Source organism: Scleropages formosus, chromosome 4 (genome assembly GCF_900964775.1).
Source record: "Scleropages formosus chromosome 4, fSclFor1.1, whole genome shotgun sequence".
NCBI classification, from domain to species: Eukaryota; Metazoa; Chordata; class Actinopteri; order Osteoglossiformes; family Osteoglossidae; genus Scleropages; species Scleropages formosus.
Window position 1 is genome coordinate 12609688 of NC_041809.1, and position 15157 is coordinate 12624844.

At 42.4% G+C, this 15157-nt stretch overlaps 2 protein-coding genes across 4 annotated transcripts; one reads left to right on the plus strand and one right to left on the minus strand.

The window, feature by feature from the left end:
- Positions 1-5953: 5953 nt before the first annotated feature.
- Positions 5954-10915, plus strand: LOC108932786 (early growth response protein 2b-like). Of its 3 annotated transcripts, XR_001966018.2 has the most exons (4): positions 5954-6268; positions 6735-7763; positions 8798-8836; positions 10884-10915. XR_001966018.2 is itself a non-coding variant. In XM_018749364.2 (3 exons), exons 1-2 carry the CDS (start codon positions 6112-6114, stop codon positions 7736-7738), a joined length of 1161 nt encoding a protein of 386 aa, XP_018604880.1. In that variant the 5' UTR covers positions 5954-6111; the 3' UTR covers positions 7739-7763; positions 8798-9161. The 3 variants fall into 3 exon arrangements, 2 of the variants coding, with proteins under 2 accessions (XP_018604880.1, XP_018604879.1); XM_018749364.2 differs by lacking the exon at positions 10884-10915 and having other exon boundaries at positions 8798-9161; XM_018749363.2 differs by lacking the exons at positions 8798-8836; positions 10884-10915 and having other exon boundaries at positions 6735-7966.
- A 2628-nt stretch (positions 10916-13543) lies between these two features.
- LOC108932788 (2-aminoethanethiol dioxygenase-like) lies at positions 13544-14956 on the minus strand. The gene has a single exon (XM_018749366.2). It carries the CDS (start codon positions 14663-14665, stop codon positions 13901-13903), a length of 765 nt encoding a protein of 254 aa, XP_018604882.1. The 5' UTR covers positions 14666-14956; the 3' UTR covers positions 13544-13900.
- Between the last annotated feature and the right edge of the window lie 201 nt (positions 14957-15157).

The window sequence follows — 15157 nt, forward strand, 5'->3', positions numbered from 1 at the left end:
ATCCTGATCGTCCCAGGCCCAGGACCCGGGGGTGTCCGCTGGGTCATCGCAGAGTGGCGAGGGCTGCTCGTGGAGGGGGGTTACTGTCATGCCCTCCACCTCGGTGCAATGAGAAACACCTGCCGCGGATCAGGGGACCAGAGCACAAAAGGGAGGCGCAAAGCGAAGTCACACACGGAACCACGTTCAGCCTTACTACTCGCTAGCGTCTCTCTACGACTTGTGTTCTTCTCCTGACCTTCCTGTCCTTGTTCCCACTCCTTGCCCTTTCTCCTGAACCCTAGTTCCTTCCTCATGTCCCCAACCTTTCGGTTCGTGCTTTGACTTACAGTTTTGGATTCTCCTATTAATGATGATCGCTCCTCGGTGACCCACCGCGACCACGACTTTTGGATTACTCCCGATCAAGGACGCCTCGGCTCTGCACTTGGGTCTGACGACTCACTTCCCGGTTGAAAACATGACAGTGCCACTGGCTGCCCAACCCTCCTGGGAATTCTAGATTAAATAAACAGAGATTAAAGACTCTAGCTATTGCCTACAAATACATCAGTAGAACTGCTCCTAGCTATTTATAAGACTTGATCAACTGCTACCCCCCAACCAGGCTCCTTTGCTCATCTACTTCCGCCTGCTTGGTGGTCCCGTGTGCAAAAATTACAGCACGGAGGTTCATAGTTCTGACTCCATTGTGGTAAAATGACCTCCCCCCCTCACTCAGAACTGCTGAATCTGTCCACATTTAAGAAGGGTCTGAAAATTCACCTCTTCTGAACTCACTTTGCCCATGATCTGTCAAGCTCATGTAAGTTGAAAATGTTCATTCACCATAACTTTATGATCATGCCCAGATAAGCCTTTACACAGCTGCTACTCCTATGTTGTACGTAAATGTTTGTGTACCTTACAAAAAAAAAAAAAAATGCAGGAAAGGTGGTCAGGAATTGTCTATTCTGAGTTTTATGCATCTACTTGTGTGGTGAACATGGGTGCATATAGTGGAAAGAAACAAACTAACTTTACTTAAGAGTGACATCTGCAACTCTGTCTCTCTTTCTCCTAATGTAATGCACAAATTGTATTCTCTGAGATGTATGTCGTTTTGGAAAAAAGCACCTGCTAAATGAATAAATTTAAATGTAAAGAGGACTTCTAAGTCAGCTTACAGGTAATAATAACATTGTTGCTGTATCGTAACTTGATTTCCCAGCTCAGCAAGGTACACCTCGTCAATCATGGCGGTTGGTCATCATCTTCAGTCAGCATGGGGTGCTTCTGAAAGTAGGGGCATTTCTGACAGTAACTGGTAGACTATTCCACAGTTTAGGTGCTCTATAACTAAAGGCATAACCTCCTACTGAGGTTTTATTGATCACAGGTAGTTTAAGGTAACCCACATCCAGTGAACAAAGATATCGTCCTGGGGTACAAGAATCAGTAATCTCAGAAAGATAAACTGGAGCAATGCCATGTATTGCTATATACATCAGAAGTAGGAATTTATAATCAACTCTAAATGTAACTAGGATGCAGTCTGGTATGGATAACCCAATAATAAAGCATTACAGTAGTCCAGCCTACTTGAAACAAGAGCGTGAACTAATTTCTCAGCATCCTGCCTACATAGCAATCACCTTAATTTAGCTGTTTCTCAACTGAAGGAAGAATGACTTAGTCAAAGCATTTACATGAGACACAAATGATAGTTTTCCATCCAATAAGACACCCAAATCCTTAACATAATCTGCACTCTTGAAGGTTATACCATTTGTGTTAAAGATTGGTGTGATTGTGTCAAGAGACATTTATGCCCTTACTGTGTGCATCCTATTACATTCATTGATGACTGGTAACATCTGCATATTATTTGTATCAACAACTTCTTTGTGACATCTTGAATATGGTACATTTTCAGTACTTTTACAAAATTTGCCTCAGTACTGATTATTTATTTCATATTCACATTGAAGCATCCGTTAAGCTAATACAGTGTTGCAGCAAAGATTTATAGCAGGGAAGAAATCAAGGAAGATATTTGTAGAAAAAGAAGAGCATGACTCAGATTCACTTCTGTCAGGAGCAGTATGGTGGGGCAGCAGGAGGTGTTTCTGCAGCGTAGTTCCAGAACTGGGTGTATTAGCCTAGTCGCAGCACCTTCTCTTTGGTGTTTCTATGTTCTTATCACATTAGCGCTGATTTCCTTACACATCCAAAAAGTGTGCTGTTAAGGAAAATTAATCATATGAAACTGTCCTCCGGACTGCTCCACTGTCCAGGATAATAGACAGGACCCATGAAAAAGTCAGAGTAGTAAACTCTGAAGCTTATGGAATTTTCTGTTATCTTTAATTTTACATTTTACATTGTTAAGACATACAAAGCAACACTGATTTTACCATGTCCTTAAACTAGTTCAATTACTACACCATAAAATGAACCTTTGCTTAATCATCACAACAAAAATGTGCTGTATTTGATCTGAATACACATGTTGTGAATATCTTTGGTTTGGGTTTTCTTTTTTTGTATATTGATTTTCTTCAAGCCATGATTTTTGGGAAAGTTAACATTGAAGAAATACTACAAATGGAAAATTCAAATGCCATGAAAGTGAAGAGTCATTAGGCTATTGCGCAGAACATGTACAGATAGAAGACAGCCATGGGCTTTTGCTCATCTATATCCATAGCCTCTTGGAGACTTGATATGGATGCTTCTGGTGACTAAGTCTCACTACACTGCGTGACACAGCACCTCTCACCCACGCATGGCACAAAGACAGGCATCCTGTTCTCAGGGCAGGATTCAGCATGTTTCGTTTTTTTCCCCCGGACGTCATAACTGGTGCATGTTCCAGTACTGAGCTCAGAAACTGAAGGTTTTGCGTAAAAGTTGTCTTTAGAGACACTATGGAAAAACAGTATTAACATGTTGTCACATATGAATATCGATACGATGATAATGGGGGGTATGAAGGCATGTTGACCAGGACTGTTGCTTCACAACTGTTGGATTTAAATTTAAGACATGTGAACTATGAATGAACAATTTCATCATGATGGCAAAAGTGTGATTTGGTGGATTTGGAATGATCAGTTTGACAATACAAATACAGTGCATCAGGTCGTTGGAACAGCTCTTTTTCATATACAATTTCATGGCATATTTTGAGTGAAGGCTGTTAGCCTCACATTGGTTATATGTTGCTGAAAATGGATGGATGATGAATGGTTAAAGATTAAGTGTTTCCAGATTTTCACTTTTATTCAGTTCAGAATCATCCTGCCTTCCCTTGATTTGAAGAAGTGCAAGAAGAGGCTTGATTTTTCACAAAGATGCTGTCTGCTTTCTCAAGAACTGCCCAACCTATATACATCCTAGAACTGATCAAAATACAGTATCTGTATTACTTGAAGCCTATCTTAATAAAAATGTTTTCCCTTTACATTATTTCTTTGGATGTTTGCTGCTGTCTTCTACTATGTGTAGCCAGTACTTACAGGAATTCTCTCACTGTTTTCAGTGTCTGTTCTTCTCAAAATCATTTTTTAACCTGACTACCCACCTGAAAACTCTGAGAAAGTCAGATTTTGCAGTTATCCAGTTCCCTTTGGACTGTCAAAAGGTGTTTTCTCCTGTAAGATCCTTAAGAAATTTTGTTTTCTCTCCACTGTGTTTTTCTGGCCTTTCCTAAGACTTACTTTTGAATGTGTAATTTTAAGTAGCATTGCTATATGTTGCCTATTATTCAGAATTGTTCCACTGTTCTGGTTAAGACGTAATGTAATGGAATACAAAAGTGGAACTGGAATGGATCCCACACACTCCTGTCCAGAGTGCACTATGAACCAGTGACATGGTTGAACTCCCACATGTCTGAAAATGTCCCAGTGAACAACACATACCTCAGATGCTCATATATTAGTGGAGAAACTTATCAAGTTTTGCACATTTTTTAAATTTGCTTTGCCGTTTTATTTTAAATGGTCTCCTTCTTCTTCTGCCTTCCACCCCTCCTGGGACATAGGCTGCCAACAAGGGTTCTCCAGGCATCCCTAAGAGCTGAGATGTTATAAAGTTTCCTTGTTGGCATTTCTGTAGCTGGTAAGGTCTTTATGGTAAGGGGTAGCTAGCCCCATGCCCAACCCTCCTCCTTTCTCAGCTGGGCTTGGGACCTTCCATGGTAGAGTTATTTTAAATGGTAGCTAACAATTAAAGAAAAGGTCAAAGTTTACCAGTTGACAAGACTGGTTTTGAATGTCCATCATCATCTGTAGTTCAGCAACTCAGAGTCTATGAGTGTAAGATTCCAATACATTTATATGTACAATATATTTATACACTACACTGGAACTTTGGACCAGGGATGTGTCGGATTGGAAGGTACTTTGGTTTCATCTGAAAATTGAATGTGAGGTCACAAACTGAACATCCACCAATCCTCAACAAAATGAAAATCCTAGTTTTGTAAAAGACTAATAATTACCAAGACTAGCGCAGCCTTTCATACATTTTTGACATATTGACATAAATATCCATCCATCCGTCCATTTCAGTTCCATTTTTGTATTCATTAAGAAGAAGGGCTAATAGGTGTGACGAGGCTCGCGCCAAAGGAGTGACTACCGTACTTGCAACAGGTAACACACAAAAAAAAAAAAAAAAACCAGAAAATTGCAGTCCTTCCTCAAGGGAATCAATCCGCTTTATTGTTTTTCAGATGGGACAGAATTTGTAAAAAAAAATATATACACAGCAATGGAAATTGTAGAACTCAGAAAAGTACCTCACGACAGCCCAGAAAGCACGCACCACTCCCTCTCATCTTAGTAATAGCGAAAAGCTTTTCCTACCCCCACATGGGAAATTGTACACTGAATGCATTCATCTGTAAAAAGGCATATATTAATTCACTTCTTAGCAGAAGTTGTTTCCGACGCCAATACTAATCGATACGTTTTTTTTTTCTTTTAAAAAAATCCAGTTTATCACTCAGTAAGTTACAGGTTACTGTTGGAGAAGAATGGAAACACAGCACGTACTTGCTGCTGAGACAAGCAGAGACATGTATTAATACTGAAAAAGAAAAGCAAAAGCAAACATTTTGAATGTATGTCCATGGTAACATTTATTGCAAAGCGTAAGACGCGAGTAGCAGTGGATAAGGCGGGGGAAGGCTAACCTGCCTGGCTGTTAACAGAGGTGACCGGTCTCAATCAATGATCTTACTCCTGATGCAACCTTTTTTGATTCTTTGAGTAACCTAATAGGTAAATCACTTTAAAAATCACTGGTTATGCCGCGCATTGTGATTGTGAAGCACCGGCAAAGACGTCATATACAAGGTTAATAATAATGTGTATAAATGTGTATAAATTAGAATAGTCACAGCGTGTGTCTTCTAAGACTTAGGTCACAGTCACACTACGGAAAATTCCCACCTACACTAAAATAGCACATAGCTGACGTACTTTCACAAACCTACTCAAGTCCCGTTGTTGTTCAGACAGAGCTGTCGAAAATTCCGTTATTCGGCTTGAGATCTTTTTTTGGCACTGTTTTCGATGATTTCCTAGGCTAGAGCTCCGCAACAGGCGCGGTTTACGCAGAATGGGGCTGCTCGTTCCTGCACCGGATAAAACCCATTTTTGGAAGACAAGCCGGAACTGCCGGAGCGTCCGAAAAATAACATGTTATGTGAGAACACAACAAAACTTACTCCATCTATATCTTGGTTATACAAAGACATCCACGTTGACATTAAAGATTAGTAAATAAAGAATGCATGTGTCCGACCATGTCCATGCGGGTCCGTCATTTCCCAGCGTTTCCAACCCCGGTCCAACATGGTAAACATTCAGTCCTTATGTGGTCAATGACGTCACGGCCCATTGAAACACCCCCCCTCATAAATACAGTCACTCTTTACCTTCAGTATCTTACTGAACAGGTGTTCTTACACTACAGCCAATGAGACGTACATTTTATGACGCTATAGTATTGACAGCTTCTATGGTCCGTTGAGAACAACATGATGATAAAGGAGGCGGTTTATATTGTATAACATTAATAAAAAGTGTGTTTATTACAAGAACTGTCCAGGGCTCAGTGATGTCAGCCAGACGTGGGGAGAAGACGCGGGTCCAAGTCCCCGTCGGTGATTCCTTGAACACTCCAGCCGACAACGCCTTCATGCATCGGATTGACACTAAATCTCCAGCTTCACTTTGCGCCCCGACTACTAATTCCGATTTAGGGGCTTCGATCGGTAAGTTTCAAGAAACTTGGCTACACTTTTCTCGGATGTCAGAACTGTGAATCTCGCGTTTTACTTAGAGACAAAAACTAAAACGTTTTGTGAGTACGGACTGCCCATTTCATATGATGATGGTCAAAGTAGCATTTTACAGCGAAGATTTTACCACGATAAATGTTCGCTTCAAAATAAATCAGTTTCATTTTAATATTTCTTTGTGGAACACCTTTTCCCAATGAGACTTGAAAAGTTATTTACTTCTTATATGATTTACCCATTATTATAGCAGGAACCTCGCTCACGGGTTAGAGTTGCAAGTGGCATCTGAACCAGCAACCTGCAAAATTACAAAGCAACATCTCTCCAAACACTACGCGCCCTGCTGCTATCCCTGTTTTGCTCCAAAATATGCCACTTAAGATCCCAAATCGATGTTTTAAACGTTGTTTTAATCTCAGCGTTTTGTCCCATTTTACAGACGATTTTGTGAATCCTGCCACAGATGATCAGGGCTCTTATTCGCACACCTTAGCGCAGCCCACGGCGTCTCGCCACGAGCCCTTCACCTACATGGGGAAATTCTCATTCGATTCTCAGTGTGCAGAACCGAACTGGAATCCGGAAGGACTCATTAACATATTCAACGTGGGGTTCCTGGCTATGGGGAAGGTATCCACTTCCACAGCATCTTCATTGTCACCCAACGTTTTCAGCAGCACCCAGAATCCCACAGAGGTGGATCAGGTCTACCTTCCATGTGCTCGTCCACCTTACTCTGAAGTCCACCAGGAACCGGCTGTGTTTCTGTCATCTGCCACATGTCCTCTTTCCCATCCCGCTCCATCTTCTTCATCATCAAAGCCAAGTTCTGACACCCTTGAGTTTCCTATTAAATCAGACTGTGCTGCTCACCTTCGAAGCCCTTGCCAAAGGGAATTCCAGACACTTTCAGGTTCAAAGCAAACTCAATGCCAACAGGAGTCGGCTCGAGTCCCACCACCTCTCACTCCTCTTAACACCATAAAGAACTTCACACTGGGAGGGCCGAGTGCTGGAGGGCGCAGACTTTCTACTGTTTGCAGTCCACAGATTCTACCTCTGAGACCTATACTGCGTCCGAGGAAGTACCCCAGCAGACCCAGCAAGACCCCCGTTCACGAGCGCCCATTCTCGTGCCCAGCGGAAAGCTGCGACAGACGCTTCTCCCGCTCCGATGAGCTCACGAGGCACATCCGAACCCACACGGGCCACAAGCCCTTCCAGTGCCGCATCTGCATGCGGGGCTTTGGCCGCAGTGACCACCTGGCCACGCATGTGCGCACGCACACAGGTGAGAAGCCCTTCGAGTGCGAGCAGTGCGGCCGGAGGTTCGCCAGGAGCGACGAGCGGAGGAGACACACGAGGGTGCATCTCAGACGGAGGGACCGGTTCTCCACTGAACCCTTGTTGGACGTGGGGGGTCCACAGGGTCTGAAACCATGAGGGCATCAGTCAAGGTTTCCTCCAGGTCAGTGAGGTGTGGGTGTGCCCTTCTGCAAGACTCTTAAACCAACAAATGTCTGGACTAGTATGGATTTGTTAATGATTAGTACTTCAAGTACTACTTGTTAACTGAACACCATGGAGCAACACAGCGGGTTCAGGCTCTCTGGGCTGTGGGTTCAAGTCAGACTCAGTCTGTGTGGAGCTCACATGTTCTCACTGTGTTTGCGTGCGTCCAAAGACATGAGTTTGACTCTGTGTGTGTGTGTGTGTGTGTGTGTGTGTGTGTGTGTGTGTGTGTCTGTGATGTATCAGATAGGCTCTGGACCACTGTTACCCTGTAAAGCGGTTCCTGATAAAAGAAAAAAATGAATGAGTAATCAAACCCCTACTGTTTATTGTGAAGTCAAAGAAAATGACAGAATCTTTCATCTTGTTTTTCTGCAAATACATGTATTCTTTTCTTGACACTTTTCTCCAGGGACTTAATACCAGAGTTACAATTATTTACCCATTTATACAGCTGGCCAATTTTACTGGAGAAACTTTCATAGTAAATACCCTGATCAAGGGTACTATAGCTGGGGGTGGGGATTAAACCTGCAACCTTTTGGATCTAAAGATAGCAATTCTAACTGCTACACTACCAGCTGTCATATATAGTCATAATATTTTGCATACCCTGATTTACATAACATCCCAGTTGATAATTTAGAATGCCCTTCATCAGTGTGAGAGATGAATAAAGAGATGGATGCACTTCCATTGTTCACTGATGTTGAACAAGTAGTGGAATAGTGTGTGCCATACTGTGAAAAATTGATTTTATCTGGCAATGGTTGACTTAATGTGACCTGACAGCTGAATGCTTTGTATTAAACATATTGTGAAAATATTTGTGTACTTGTTGTTCTGTATATGTGGAATTAAAGCTTCATGATGAAAGACCAACATTTTTCACACACACAACTTTGTCTGGGTGAGAATTTATGAACCTGTAGGTGACCCAGTAGTTAAGGCAGTGGTTAATAATCCAATTGTTTCTGATTCCAATCACAGCTCCTGCTGCACCTTGATCAAAGTTCTTACCCTGAACAGGTAAAGTAGAAATGTACTTACTGGTAAACCTGCTCATCTAATATTGTGTCATCCTGGTCATAGATGTAAGCTAAATAAAAGTTAGTTCTGAATAAGTTAAAAAAAGCATTATTGGGGTTTTTCCAAGTGTTTTGTTTAGTCATATGGGTTTTTGCTCAAGCGCCCACACATAACTTAGTAATATTTCAGCGGGAATTCCAAAATCAGAATCCCTTGGGCCAAATGTATCTTCAACAACTAATAATAGTGAAGGTGAAGGCACTGATATCTGTCAAATGGGGCGGGAAACAACTTGACAATGTCACTGGTTTTTAAGTAAATTGCAGAACGCCATTATAGTTATCACTGATTTTTAAATTTGCTGCTAAATTCTAGTTTTATTTTATGCTTTGTACTTACTCAACATTTTTATTCAAAGACCTTTTGAGGTTTAATATTTATGCAGTTGGATATTTCACTGAAGCATTTGAAGTAAGTTACCATACCTACCTTAGTACTAACTGGCCCTCTAGCCTTCAGATTCCATCTTTAAATACAGTATAAAGCTTAATGGTGTCTACATAAAGATGGTTTTTTGGAGCTACTTTGTCAGCCCCCTCTCCCGACCCTCTGCGTACTAGTTCTGTTGCACGTTTCAGTTCCTATTTTTGCTCAGCAGTCAAGACCTTGGTGAAAACATTGCTTCTTAGGGCATTAGTTTTTTACCCACACTTTATTTCAGTATGGTGCCTCACATTTGTGATTATAGTAATCAAGAGTAACAAAGTAAAATGACCAGCTTTTGTGAATTTCAAAATTTAAAAATTTGGAATTACCCACTTTATACTATCACCTATTACATGTTAAAATTTACGGATCTGGTGGCAGAGGCAAAAGACCGTGGGTGGCGGGCTCATGTGAGGCCAGTAGAGGTAGGTGTCAGGGGGTTTATGGCCAAATGAGTTACATCGTTGCTGGGGGAACTTGGTGTTAGAGGCCGTTAATTAAGGGTGGTGGTGAAGGACCTGTCTGAGGCTGGTGAGAAAGTGAGTCAGTGGTTATGGTTGAGAAGAGAGCAGGGTAGATGGGGTTGCAGGTTGGAGGGAGGTGTGTAGTGGGATAGTTGGGTTACAGGTTAGATGGTGGTGTGTAGTGGGGTAGTTTGGGTTACAGGTCGGAGGGAGGTGTGTAGTGGTTGTCAAAATCAGTGGCAGGTGGCTAGTAAAGGGAGACAGCTGTTGATATGTAAAAAGGTGTGGCCTTGTTAAGTGAGTTAGTTTAAGCTTGTGGAATGGTGCATTTACAACTTTTGTTGGCAAGTATGGAGGTATTCTGTACTGACAGACCATGTGGCCTATTGGCTAAGAAGGTGTCTGACTTATGATCAGAAAATTGAGGATTGAAATCCCTTTGTGGCTGATGTGGTCTTTGCATACAGAATAACATTTAGTGAGCGGCTTGCTAAAGTTTGAAGTATTTAATTCCCAATGTAATATTATAGTATCATAGAGTGATCACAGCAAACAGAACAGCTTCAGGTGTGGAGGTTGGACAGCTGGTAGTGTAGTGGTTAGAGCCACTGTCTTCGGACCCAAAGGTCACGGATTTGAATCTGACTCCTGGCTGTAGTACCCTTGCACATGGTACTTACCCTAAATTGCTCCAATAGAATTACCTTGTTGTATAAATGGGTAAATAACTGTAAACAGATTAACATCGTAAGTCACTTTGGAGAAAAGCATCAGATAAATGAATAAATGTAAATGTGTAATCTGGGATGGTTTGTGGAGTTGGAGTGTTTCACAACATTTGATGGTGTGTTTAATTGGAGTGGTTGGGCTTGTGGAATTGCTACATTTGTTGAAGGTACACGGCATCTAACATGGGGGATCTGGGATACCAGACTGCAGTGTTGGGCCTTCCTGAGGTGTTGTGGGCCTAATTCAACAAAACACGAGCAAAGGGAGTGTAGCATGTCGAGGCCGCCCGGGGAGGGGGCGGAGACGGGGTTAAAGCAGCCACAGCTGGGGCTGATTTCATCCCCTATTTCTTCCCCGGTGCCCAGCAGTAGAGGGAAGAGACCGAGGAGGAGAACCAGACTGAGATGACCGCCGACCTGATCCCTGACATGAAGTCCACATCCCGCTTGACCCGACTCTCCCAGCCAGCACGAAACCTTTCCCTACCTGTTCCCTGCTCCCCCTTTCCCATCTCCGTCCTTCTCCGCTGTCTAGGCAAATAAAAGCCCACAGCTACGGGCGACTGCATCTCCTGTCTCCTGCCTCGTCTCTTACAGGGAGGTGCCCACTTGACAACCTGAATGAAATACCCATGTTGGTACCCTGTGGTTGATGTGGTGGTTGGGGGAGTCAAGAAATTGTATAATGGCAATGCCATGATTTTTCTCTGTGGCTGCACAGTGAAGTCGGTTGGATTGGATCCTTGTGTATAGCTGTTGTAATATATGATGGGGTATAACATCGTGTTCTGTGTATGTTGAATGTTTCAAGAGAGTGAAATGCATTAATGACTTTTACAGCTAGACCACAAGAAACCTTATAGCCAATGAAATCTCTCACTTCACTACTCTCACTTATCAAGTTAAGTAAATAAATTGCATAAAATGCTCCATCTGCACAAATAGTAGGAATAGATGGTGAATATATATTTAATGATGCAAAGAGCCTAATATTTTTTTTAAAAAAGCTTTCAAGTTTCATATCCAAATAACGAGAGAGAAACTAGTTCAATGGGTATAGCAGAACAGGTTTCTCAAACCTCCAATATGCTAATTTAAGGAACAAATAAATACAGTATAATCAAAAAAACTGATCCTTAGACTGCAACCACCAAAATGTAAAATAACTTAAGCTTTAGTCTCATTGGTATATTTGGTGTAAACAGAAAAAATACATAGTCTTTGCACAAGTTCATTGTTGTGATTTATTATTCAGTACTTAGAACCAAATGATTACATCACAATGTCAGTTGTAACACAGATCAAAATTTCCAAGTAGTTGTACTTCAATTAGATACTTCATATTTCCTTAAATTCTTTGTATTGGGATTAATACTTGTGACATTTTTAGAAAGAACCAAAAAACAAAGATAGCATCTCCTAGAGCAGCTCAGTATCAGTTTGAACATCTTATGTGCTGCCAAAGACCAGTGACGTCAGACCCATACCTGTTATAGAAAAACTTTTGTGTGAGAGATTTTTGACATGAAGAATATAATGTATCAATAGATTAAATATAGTCCTTATTTAACAAGACTGGAAACAGCAATCAAATCACACGAAGCATGTGTTCATAACGCAGTCTTCTGAAAAATCTATGTGTACTCAAATTAACCCACAGCCTTACTAACAAACCAACCATTCTGTTATGTGGGTGACACTCTGGAGGTCAGTTATGCAGAATTACAAAAGCATTTTCAATAAATTCCAAAAGAGAAGTGCAACTTTATGGTTACTGTACATAAGGCCCATCTAAAAGAAAATTGACACAGAAAAGACAGAACTGGAAAAGTCGCAAGCTACCAATTTAACTGGTAAAAAGTACAAAGCAAGTAAATATAAATATATTTTTTTAAATAAACTGATTCATTATAGGTACCCTATTCTTTCAAAACGCTTCATTTTTCAATCACAGTTCTGAAATGTGCCATAGGATTATAAAATCAAGACAATGGTACATGCAACAAACAAAACGAAATGGGACAGGAACATTCTGTCCAGATTTTTTTCTTGCAAAGCTCAAGACCGTTAACACAGCATCAGCCCCTTTACACACAGATGGATCCAAACAGCCTCTGGAAGGCTAGGGAAAACCATGTGCCACACCTGCAATCTGTCGTTCACAATATTTATATAAAATTTTCTATGCTAAGTACCTCTGGTATGGGGTGTGTTGTTTTTCCCTACAGCTCCACTTCCACTCTTGCACCCTTTTCCCCAGCAGTGTGAAGCAGAACAGTTCACCTTTGTTATGTTTCTGTGTGATCACACAGGAAGTCAGTGAAGGGGTGCCTAGTTATTTGGCACTAGTCCAGCATACATTCTGCTGCTAACCATCAAATACACTAATGCATGTCAACAGAGGTACCTTCGAACCACTCACAGGCTTCACAGAGACCAATTCATATAGCGCATTTCATAATTTTTCCTGTATTTTTTTCCACCCTAAGGCACGACTTCTCAATTAAAAGTCTTTCGGATCTTTACAAAATGTGTGTGTGTGTGTGTGTGTGTACTGGTAAATATTTCACACCTGTATTCTATTAACAGCTGACTTTTACAATTTTCATGCAATGCAGAGTAAAAATGCTTTCATGCAAATGCTGCAGGAAAGGTTACTTTAAAAAGCTGCTGAGCTTAATATCCCGATCAGTTTTGCGATCAAAGTTCCAGCTATACACAAATTTACTGTATAAAACAATGTCTAAACTTAAAACCCACTCAACAAAACTACTTGGACTACTGTCCCTTTTATGACTTTATCATACAAAAAATGCCATTAAAAACAGAAGTGTGTGGTTACTTCAATAACAGATTCACTAGCTGAACAGGACAGAAAATTAATTATGATGCAGTGGACAAAAATAGTTTGAGACTGCTTGCTAAGAGGACAAAAAACCTGGTATTGTTGTATTACTTGGGACATTCCAAATTATCTAATGTGCCAGTGTGAATACTGTAACACACAGTGCTTTAAGTTCAACAGGCAAATTACAGAAAACCAGATATGATGAAATGCATTTTGAAGAAAAAAAATTGTGCTGCACAGATGCATCATTAGAACAAACACATGCCTTACAAACAAGTTCAGAAATCACTACACATTCAATAGGACTGTGGGGAAAAGTAGATTATTACTAGTATTATGAGACAGGCAGAAGCACTTTAAATCATAAAGCAGAATTCAGCCTTAGAAGATTGGAAAGCAACACAGATGACAGCCTGACAAGAGAAGAGAAGCGAAGCAATGATGTATCCTCATGAGTCACCAGAGAAGACTTATCCTGAGAATCCCTCATTGAGTCCAGCAGGCAGACGCTCAGGTTCCCCACACAGCCTAAAGCGGCTCAAAGGGAGACCTGCGGGCCTGGGTACGGTTCGCTCCCGCACCAGAACTCGCTGGGTTGCGGGATCTCCAGCAGCCACAGCAGTTCCTTCTGCTCGGGGCTCTCGGGCCTCGTGGCCCCGGGTTCCGACAGCGGCTGCAGGACCCGGTAATAGTGGCAGTCCCGGCCATCGTCCGGGTCGTACGGCGGCGCCAGGATGTCCAGGAAGGCGGTGGGTCCATCCACTGCTTCAATCTGGTGCAGGTTGTCCTTGTGCGGGGTGAGCACGCACGGAGCGCTCTGCTCCGTGTACTCCCCGGCAGAGCGCACCATGGAGCGCCGCAGCGCCTCCTTCTGGAACGGCAGCAGCGGCGGGCTGAACGGGCCCTCGCAGCCCACGTCGCCGGGCTTCTCCACCTGGTCGAAGCAGCTGATGCGCACCTTGCCGTAGAGCACCTTGAGGATGCCGTTCATGCCAGGGTGGTCGTGCAGCGGGATGCACGTGCCGCTCTTGAGCAGGAACACGCCCATGCTGAAGGCGTCCGTCTCACAGATATGCATGTAGGTGACGGGCGGGTTGTGCGGTGCGGACACCGGGGAGCCGTTCGCCTTCCGCGGCGTGATCCTCAGGTCGGACGCGCGCACTTGGGTCACCAGGCCGGTGAGTATGTTGTGGTTCTCCTGAAACGCTTTGCTGTTGGCGCCGATGGCCGACGGATTGCGGAATGTGACGAGTGCTTGCCGCGCGATTCTTTGTATGAGGGAGTTCATGTCGTCCCGGGGCATCGTGTGGCTCTCCAGTTTACCGACGGCTACGGCTCTCCTGCACGCGCACCGAAGAGCAGCTTGAGCTTGCCTTCCAACAGCGCAAACGCCGCAGCACACACTCACACCAAATCCTTGTTATTCAGGCTTTTCTTTTTTACTAAATATTATTACTTATGAATTAAACATTCGCACATATATTCCTAGAACCCAGAATATCATCGGCTGTTTCAAATAAATCGGACTTTCCCTCATAAAACACAACCTTACCCCTTCACATACCCATTTCTCCACTACCCCATTCATGGACAACTAATCCACACGTCCGCAGAGACTGCGCATGCGCACATTTTAGCTTTGCATTGTGGGAATTAGTGTTTATTCGACACTTAAAAAATATGTATTCTAAAGCCCTTTGCTTCAGTTCACGTAAAAACATAGGTTGTGCCGTTGCTTTTGTTTTAATGTCTGTAGATTATTCTTAGATTGAAGAAGACTTTCTATAACTTTATA

What these genes read in the sequence shown, in the direction of transcription:
- LOC108932788 (XM_018749366.2), bottom strand. Translation starts at nt 14,665, where the DNA reads ATGCCCCGGGACGACATGAACTCCCTCATACAAAGAATCGCGCGGCAA.
- LOC108932786 (XM_018749364.2), top strand. Translation starts at nt 6,112, where the DNA reads ATGTCAGCCAGACGTGGGGAGAAGACGCGGGTCCAAGTCCCCGTCGGT. An exon ending in CGATTTAGGGGCTTCGATCG is followed by an intron (nt 6,269 to 6,734) that starts GTAAGTTTCAAG and finishes CCCATTTTACAG; the next exon opens with ACGATTTTGTGAATCCTGCC.